A 9491-nucleotide genomic window follows, 5' to 3' on the forward strand; every position below is an offset into this window, starting at 1 on the left:
CCTCCCGCCCGCCCCCTCCCGCTCAGAGGCGAAGTCTCGCGAGAGTTGCGGTGGCGCCGCCCGCGGCTCTGAGGCGAAGCCGTGAGGGGAGGCGGGGCCCGGCCCCCGGCCCCCCCCCCCCCAGGAGTGAGAAGCACAAATAAAAGCGAATAAATCCACTAAATCGCAATAAATCGCACATTTCTCCCTATATCCGTGTCCCGCCTCAGCTCGCTGCCACCACCCCTGTGCTCCAGCAGCAGGCAGGGGCAGCTTTAGTGACAAAACTCTTTATTTTGTGCGCAGGTACAAAAGGGGAGCACCCCTCACGCAGCACGGGGGGGGGCCGTGAAGCGCTTACAAAGCTACTGCAAACAAGCAAATAAATGATTTTCTGGGGGAATCAACCCAAAACATTCATCAGCTGCACCAGGGCTGCAGTAGGCTGAAGGCAGAGCTCCTCCGGGCACCTTCCGAAGCTTTACATGTAATTTCTTAACGCAGTTACACGGCTGCCACCTAAGCTTGGCGTGTGACAGAGGCTTCCTTTGCTTTATTCCTCACAAAGCTGCATAGGTGTCCTCCATACGTGGGGGAGGATGTTGTCCTTTAGGAGTTTTTCTGGGGGATTTTGATGGTTACCTGGAGAAAACAAAGTTACAGGTCACCTTCCTGCAGCACCCCGCTGAGGGGAGGCAGAGACAGGGGCCAGCGTGTCCCTGGTGGTGGTCACTGATGGGATCAGGAGAGCTGTCCTAAGAGGCAGGGGAAGCTCAGAAGTGGTCCCTGCACCCCTCCAGAGGTTCCCCTGCTTACCAGGAGCCGTGCAAGCTCCCTGCCAGGCACATGCCGGAGGCCCTGACCTGTTCCAGACCTCATGCTGGATCACAAGCTGCAGGCAAACCACCTCAGCCCACGAGCTCCGTCACCCTTCAGACACTAAGCTGCAAGCAGACCGAGTGCCTGCCCTTCTGCCTCGCCTTCCAGGAAGTTACTCAACACCAGCAGTGCTGCTCCAGAGAGCAGCATTGAGGGCTGGGGTCACTGCTCAGATTCCCCCTCCTGAGTGCTAAATGCCCAGTTTTCATCTGCAAGTTTATACACACAAAAGCTTCCACCCCACTGACACACACCCCCAGCACAGGTTCTCTCTCTCTGGTCTCCACAAAATAAGCTTGCAGAGCCAGCACGCTTCCACTCCTTACAGTGAGAGACTCCTAAACTGTGCCAAGTGGCGCGGGCAATTGGTAATCTGTCAGTCAGGGCACGTATCCTTGCTTTCTAAAGCTGTACAAAACAAGACTAGCTTTCTCTTTTAAATAGTTACACGGAGTTTTGTCTGTGTAAGAAGCACAGCTCCAAGTTTGGTTCAAGTATTAGAAAGAACTGTGACTCCCAGGCCCACACCAGCAGGCACAGAGACAATTTGGAGCTACAGCAGAGGGTTGGGAAGTACTCACACAGGGGGATACTCACATTTTTCACCTCTACATATGCCTCCAGACCATATTCTCCCAGCTCTCGCCCATTCCCAGATGCTTTGTAGCCACCAAATGGGGCTTGTGCACCAAACACATCATAGCAGTTCACCCTGAAAAGGAAAGCACAAGTCAAGCACCTGCAGTTTCAGAACTGGGTAATTGAAGAGCTTTTTCCACAGCAAATGGACATCTCAGCTGTTTATAGCAGAGGGACAGATGAATTTCTAGACATGATTTCCCCACTTGTTAGCTATCTCAATCATCAGAATTAATTAATACCGGAACCCCATCTTTATCAGCCAGGAAGCAGAACACCATGAAATTAATTCATGTCTTGCACCACACAAGCTCAGAGCCTTGCGGGAGCTGCTGTCATTGCCAACTGCAGTGCTTCAGTTCTGCTCCCCCGTCCCATTCACTAATTCACAATGAGAGTGTGGAAGTTTAATATTCCTAAATTTCACCCAAAGCAGCACTGCAGTTGAAGGTCTGATGTTACATTCGGTGAGGTACTTGTATCCAAATTTGATCCAATTTGATCCAAAGCGCAGACAGGCTATCAGAGAGCAAGTGTAACAAGAAATCACAGCGCACAAGAAAGCTGCCAGCACTTTAGGGAAGGGAAAAAAAAAGCATCAAGGCTCACCAAACTGTCCCAGCTCGCAGGGCCTGAGACACATAATTAGCTTTGTCAAGGTCCTTCGTAAAGACTGCTGCTGCCAGACCATACTTGGAGTCGTTTGCTCTCTCAATTACTTCCTCGATTGTTTTGAACTTCAGAATCTGCATGACAGGCCCAAATATCTGCAAGATCCAAACAGAGCAAGTGAAAAAGTGTAAAGCGGTCCCAGGAGAGGCTGTGGTTGATGCTGGAGCTGTGTGTGTATGTTGGAAGTTGCACAGGACACTACATTCAAAGTATCAGTGTGTCACCTCCCATATCATGAAGCACCCAGCGTGTAATTTGGAAGGAATTTTGCTGCGCTAACTTCCTAAAAAGCGCCAAGTTTCTCTTTCTATTCTCATTTCCTGAATGTCTCGTGCTTTCAGACCTGATTCTTTCTCCACCAGTGGGTGCAAAGGGACAAAAGTGCGAAACTGAGGGCAGGAAGGTGCCGCAGGTCTCACCTCTTCCCTGGCGATCGTCATGTTGTCCTGCACCTCTCCAAAGACAGTTGGCTGGATGAAGTAGCCTCTATCTGCAGCGGGGCTGCCACCGCACAGCAGCTTGGCTCCTTCCCGCTGCCCGGCACTGATGTAGCCAAGGATCTTCTTATACTGCTCTTCGTCCACCTAAGAGCCATCGGGACAGACAGATCAGCTCGGTGTTTGCTGGGGGTAAAAAAAGGGTTCGACTGGAGCCCCTCCAGCACACAGCTGGGCTCTGGCAGTTCTCCATTTCACTAGGTTGCCAAGCCAGCTTCAAAGGGAAATGAGGATTTTTAAGTGCCAGTTTCAAGGGGAGGTTTTGGAATAATCAGAATGGTTAATTAGCTTCTCCCTCCTGCACACGGAGGTAATAGGCACAGTTCAAAGGAGATGAACTGGGAGACTGGAGGATACCCCTCATCCTGACCTACCGATGCCCAGTGACTCAAAATCAGGATAATTTCATGAGATAACAGTTCCAGACATCCCCTGCTCTCACCTGAGGCCCCTGCTCTGTTTTAAAGTCAAACGGGTTTCCAACCACCCTGGACTTGGCTTTCTCAACGCTCCTCTCCACAAACTCTTTATATATATCTTCCTGGACGTATGTTCGGGATCCGGCACAGCAGCACTGCCCTTGGTTGAAGAAGAGGGCAAAGTGGGCTTGATCCACAGCCCAGTCCACTAAGATGGGGGAGAAGAGAGAAAAAAAACACAGCCCAAGTCAGTAAGTGACTTTTTTTGAACTATTATCATGCCAGCTACTGGAGCATCAGTGACACAAGGTCCTTTCAGCTGATGGCATTTTCTATGCTTTGGTAGTTAGATACAGATTTAATCAGCATAAAGACCCATTAGAGTATCCCATAATAGAAGAAAAAAATCTGATCTGAGGTGGATTCTAGTTCTTATTTGAAATTAACAGATATTAAAGATGAGTTAGTTTGGATCTAGCAGAATTTCCTTCCTTACTAATGCATTTGGTTCATCCAGATCAAAAATGAACTTATATGCAAGAGATGAGAGAACCAGAACTGCATAACAATAAAAAAGGGGAGGTAAGCGCTAAGAGAAGAAAAACAGAACTGAGAAAGCTGAAGGAAGATACAGAAACAATAATCATTTGCTGATAACTGAGCTTCTCCCCAGTCCTGGGAAAGAAGTGGGAGTGAAGAAGCCCTGCTACACAAACACGGCAGCTGCAGCAGGAGGCACAGAGACTTCACGGAGAGAAACCAGCCAGGTGGTGTCAGAGCTGGGGACGCACGACGCAGGAGAGGTTTCTTTTCTCCCTCCAGCTCTGCTTGCAGAAAGCCAGCGTGAAATGCACAGACCAAACGCTCCGCCAGCAGGTGCTTACTGTCGGCATCAGACATGATGATGTTTGGACTCTTCCCTCCGAGCTCCAGCGTCACACGCTTCAGGTTACTTTCTGCTGCAGCCTTCTGGATCAGGTGCCCAACCTGCAGCAGGAGAAGAGGCATTAGGGACTGCCCCCAGCCCGCATCACACCCGGCAGAGCGGCTGGTTTTAGGTCCCAGTCAGCAGTTTAGCAGTAATCCCTTCATGGTCAGGGCTTTACGGGAAGTCCGCCTAGAGTTTCACCTCTAGCACAAAGCAGATCAAGGAAGACAATAGGAAATACTCTAAAGAAAGCACCTGAAAAGAGTCTTAGACAAAGGAAAATTCAACGTCACGCTGTAAAGGCAGCCGTATTTCTTGAAGGAAGTTGTAGAAGGCAACACACCTCCAGTATTTGTACAAAAGAAGCCATACAGGAATGAGATGATCTTTATGTCCCAAGGGTTTAAAGGTAAAGCCCCCCCCTTACCTCTGTGGAGCCTGTGAAGGCCACTTTATCTACGTCCATGTGGGAAGAGATGGCAGCCCCCGCAGTGGGCCCGTAGCCAGGGATGATGTTCACCACGCCTGGGGGGAATCCGGCCTGCAGGAGAGGGCAACGTTATTCCTTCCGTAAATCAAGGATTTCACCCACATTCAGCTGTTGGTAACGCTCTGATATGCCTCCCACAAAGAACAGAGCCTTTCCTAGCTCACTTCATTTCCCAGGTCTTCAGGTTTAACGCTTGATTTCCAAGAAGCAGAACAATTCCTTGCCCCACCCTGTACCCTAAACATGGCTGGGAGCTATATATTATTTCAGCTTTTATTTTAGCACATATTTGAGCTTTCTAATCACCCTGAAGTTTATTTAACTGAGCCTTGGAGTCCTTCCCTAAATCAACGAGGACGTTCTCTGCATGTGCATTTATGAACATGAAGGTGTTTGAATGCTGTGGGGTGTTGCTGACCCAAACCCTAAGATATCCAAGGCAATCTGGCATTTCTCCAGACCACACAGCCCTCTTCTGTTCCTGTCACATTACCCCAAACTCCAGCAGTTCTGACGGGTCGGCTGATGGAAACCCAGCCCTTCCCTCACCTCCTTGATCAGGTTTGCTACGTAGAGGGCACTCAGGGGGGTTTGCTCGGCCACTTTCATCACGATCACGTTCCCAGTAGCCAGGGCAGGCCCCAGTTTCCACGCCTGCATCAACAGCGGGAAGTTCCACTGGAAAACAAGAAGAAATTTGCTGAGCTTGCAAGTTCCAATTACCGAGCATGTAACGAGCGAGCTTTATTCAAATCTGCAGGTGCAGCACCTATGGAAGCAGCCTCTGAGCTTTCCCGAGCTGCGGTTTTTGGCTCCTTTTCAAGCACTGTCTTCTGCTTGCCCAGGAAAACTGTACTGACGTGTGAAGCCTCCCAGTACCACTGCGAAACCACAGCTCTTTTGGAATTAATCTTTACCCTCCATTTAGCCTTTTTTTTTTTTTTTGCATACTTTGAAAGAAACCCTTTGTAATGACAGGGCAGCGCTCGCAGATCGGTGAGGCATTTCCATTCAGTTCTTGTGCAATGCAGACACAAAACCCGTGTAAACACAGCGTGCAACAACCAGAACGTGGCTGCTCCTACAAGCAGGTATCACCATCCACGGATCGTTGTATACACGGGGCTTTGCTGTTGCCAAACCTCGTTGCTCTGCTTGCTACCAGTTACAGAAACAAGACCAGTTACATAAAACTGAGTTTTGCATGCTAGTTCTCTATTTCCTCATCACACAAACTACCACCTAGCATTAAAAACAGAAGTTTAAACTTAACTGTGGCGCTGAGATAATAAAGGGGCTGATTTTTATTTATTTATTTTTGCAGCTGATACAAAATAAATCTTACCCATACCCCATGAAATCAACAAGTAGGTCTGTGCTGCCAGAGCAAAGTAGCAGCCCTCCCAGCTGGAGCGAGGATCACGTTATTTTTAGCATTGGAAGGAAGCAGCGCTTCAAACAGCCTTGCATTTTAAGATACCTCCTCGTTGTAACACTCAATTCCTGACATTTTTCAGGACCTACTGATACATTTTACTGACCGGGATTATCTGTCCACAGACTCCCACGGGCTCATGTCTCGTGTAGCAGAAGAAGTCCCCGTCTAAAGGGATGGTTTTGCCGTGGAATTTATCAGCCCAGCCTGCAAAGTACCTGGCAACAAGAAAGTTTTGCTCATTGAATTGAAAACAGAAAACAAGAAAGATTTCCCCCAGCTGTTTGTTTTCCTCCCTTCTTCTGTCACTTCAGACAGTGCACACTAATGCAAGTATTTCCCAGGAAGGTGATTTTAAGAGTGGACAGTAAATGTAAACTTTCATCTCGCATGTTTGCCAGCAATTTGTATGGCCTCTGGTGTGTCAGTCCTGCACTGCCCCACAGCTTAATCCATTTGTACAAGTTCTGCATGTGGTCAGAGAGCAACAGACACATAACAAGAGCCCGTTGGAAAAAGTCTCAGGAAGAAAATTCCTTTTATTTGTACTTAACCAAAATAAGAAAAAAGGTAAGAAAGAGATGGAAACAGACTGGAAGGGCCAGATAATACCAAGGGGTCGAAACCAGCCTGAATCAGAGGCATCAGAGGCTCAGCTTCCACAGGCAGCCAAGCAGGAGCGTGGGGCATGAAGCGACCACGCTGTCAGCACAGCCTCTGTGCCTACCTGAGACATTTGACCACCATGTCCAGATCCACCAGGTAGGAGATGGAGTAGGGTTTGCCATTATCCAGAGTTTCCAGCGCCTACAAAAGACATTTTGCAGAGATTGCCTGAAGCACGGGATAGGAAAAAAAATCACACGTCTAGATTTAGATTTCATTCTCGAGACCCAAGACTACCTCCCAAGACCACCTCCCCGTCCCCTGCAGCTCAGGGTTAGCTGTGGCTGACGTCCTCGCCGCACCGATGGGCGCCCACCACCCGTCTCTGCCCCGGCTGAGGGCCCACGGAGCGCGATACGCACCGCCAGGTAAGCCCGGTCCCTCTCAATCAGGTCAGCCAGGCGATTCAGCAGCTTCCCGCGGTGAGAAGCATCCATCCTCCTCCAGGGCGAGCCCAGCTGGAAAGCTGCCCTGGCTGCCTTAACAGCCTTGTCCACATCGGCCTGTAGAGGAGTCCAAGAAAGGTGGGTGAGAAAGGAGCAACCAGCTCCCACCTCCCTCTCCCAGCACAACTGATGCCCTCCCTGGGCTCCAGGAGGAAACACCACCTGTGCCTCTTATTTCAGCTATGTGGAGTGCAAATATTGACATTATTCCTGCAATATCATCTGCTGGGTTAATATTTTCATCGTAGAACGAGGCAAGGAAAGAGCTCTAGAAATCTGCTTTGACACTCTTCCAGGGTTTGATTTCACCAGCACAGTCTAAAGCACTTTTTTTTGTTGATCAAGTATCTCTAACCCCTCATTTTGTCCAGTCGGGACATTAATTTGGTTTTAGTTGTTCTTCTGTTCTGGCTTGCTGTAATGGTCTCGCCAAGACAAGCTTCTGTGCCATGGACGAGCAAACAACAAAGAGCTCCTTCGCTCACCCCTCCCCTGGAGAATACAAACGAGTTTCCAGCCTGGAGGATGAGCCCCAAATTGCTGGGAAACAAAACCTTGCTCTGCCACAGACTCCCAGGAGGGCCTTGCATAGAGCACAGGGCAATTATACCGCTGCTCCCAACCCTTTCGCTTTCATTTCTTAACTTCCCCAGACTGGGGACAATCTCCCACTTCACGTGTACAGCACAGGGAGGCCGTTCAGGCACCACTGCCCTTCTGCCTCCTCTCCTGCCGTGACTCTGGGTCACGCTCCCACCACAGCAAGGGGCTCAGCATTCACCCCTGCCTGGCCCAGCAGCTTCCACCCACGGCTGCTCCTCCCAGCCCAGGCTCCACTCCACACTGTCTGCTCCTCCCCACCCTTTCCAGTCCCAGCTTGCCACTGGGAAGAGGCAAAGCCGGAGGGTTTTGCGAGAGCCGTGCTGGGGAAGGACAGCAGCAGCACTGCACGTGGCATCGGTGCAGGTCAGCCGCTCCGCGATCCCTGCGTGCTGCAAACAAACAGATCTCAGAGGGAATATTTACCTTATCGCCCTCGGCAACCTGGCAGATAACTTCTCCTGTTGCAGGGTTGACAGTTGGGAAGGTTTTCTTACTGACTGCATCGTGCCACTCGTTATTTATAAAAATCTGTAAGGAAGGCAACAAAACAGGGTCACGCCTTGGAGCCAGACCGAGGGGAATCGCTAGGAGCTTTATTTGTTTGCTGGCTTCTCAACAGGCTGCTTAATTCAAGGGGCTCAGCTTGCGGGGGCTCCAAAACCGCACGGATCTGGAGGCGATGTTCTGGCCCAGACGGAACAGCAGCTGCCAGCCGACAAAAAGGATCCACACCGCGGCAGTTCCCCTCTCACCGGCTCCTTCCAAAGCCCCGGGGAGCGCCTCGGGCAGCGGCACCGCACCCGTTTCACCCGCGGTACCGGGGCTGCATCGCCCCCAGCAGCCGGTGCCAGGCAGCCCGGGGAGCTGCGGGGACTTTGCTCGGGCACGGCCGGGCCCGGGGCAGCGGGGTCGGCCTGGGACGGGCCTGTTCTTGCTGAGCTCCGAGCCACGGCCGCGGGGAAGGAGCGCCCAGGCCATGTCGCAACACCCGCCCGTGTCGGGACACCCCCCTATGTCGGGACACCCACCTATACCACCGGGACACCGGCCCAGCCACGTCGGGACACCCACCTATGTCGGGACACCCCTAGCCGTGTTGGGACACCCCCCTATGTCGGGACTACCCCCCAGCCATACGGGACACCCACTTATATCGGGACACCCCCAGCCGTGTCGTGACAGCCCCCCACCTTCCCCAGAGCCTGCCCGTCCCCCCGGCCCAGCCCTACCTTGTTGTAGGCGATCTCAGGGCGCGGGTTGGGCGCGGGGATGGGCGAGGCGGCGGCGGCCGAGAGCGGAGCGGCCGAGAGAGGAGCCCCCGGGCGGGCCGGGCCCCAGCAGAGCCGGGAGGAGCGCAGCGCCAGCCGCAGCATCGCCGCCACCGCCAGCACCGCGTACGCCGTGCGCCACGCCCCCAGCTGGGCCACGCCCCCTTTGCGTAGCCATGCCCACCAATCGCTTTCGCCACGCCCCCTCCATTCATCACCACGCCCTCTTCATTCATAACCACGCCCACTTCCATTCACCACCACGCCCCTTTCATTCATAACCACGCCCACTTCCATTCATAACCACGCCCTCTTCATTCATAACCACGCCCACTCTCATTCATAACCACGCCCCCGCCAATCATAACGCGCCCTCTCGCCTCGCCCCCCTGCACGTGCAGCCCGAGGCACGCGGCGCGGCCGCCCCGAGCGCTCCCCCCCCCGGGTCCCGGTGGCTCCAGCCCAGCCCCGGCCGTGGGTTTCGCACCGAGGGGACGTCCCCGGGGAGCTGCAGCCTCCGAGGCTCGGGCTGGGACCCCGCTCGCTGCAGGATGAGGGGGCGAGAGGCGT

At 52.5% G+C, this 9491-nt stretch overlaps 1 protein-coding gene across 1 annotated transcript; it reads right to left on the minus strand.

Moving 5' to 3' along the window:
- Positions 1-253: 253 nt before the first annotated feature.
- Positions 254-9081, minus strand: ALDH2 (aldehyde dehydrogenase 2 family member). The gene is made up of 13 exons (XM_038187364.2): positions 8883-9081; positions 8077-8181; positions 6967-7107; positions 6666-6745; positions 6045-6156; positions 5053-5181; positions 4441-4554; positions 3970-4072; positions 3109-3293; positions 2589-2753; positions 2107-2264; positions 1456-1570; positions 254-621 (listed from the first exon to the last, which is right to left on the minus strand). The coding sequence occupies exons 1-13, from the start codon at positions 9024-9026 to the stop codon at positions 589-591; spliced, it is 1584 nt and encodes a 527-aa protein (XP_038043292.2). The 5' UTR covers positions 9027-9081; the 3' UTR covers positions 254-588.
- Positions 9082-9491: the final 410 nt, after the last annotated feature.

The sequence above is a fragment of the Anas platyrhynchos genome, chromosome 16 (assembly GCF_047663525.1).
Source record: "Anas platyrhynchos isolate ZD024472 breed Pekin duck chromosome 16, IASCAAS_PekinDuck_T2T, whole genome shotgun sequence".
NCBI lineage: Eukaryota > Metazoa > Chordata > Aves > Anseriformes > Anatidae > Anas > Anas platyrhynchos.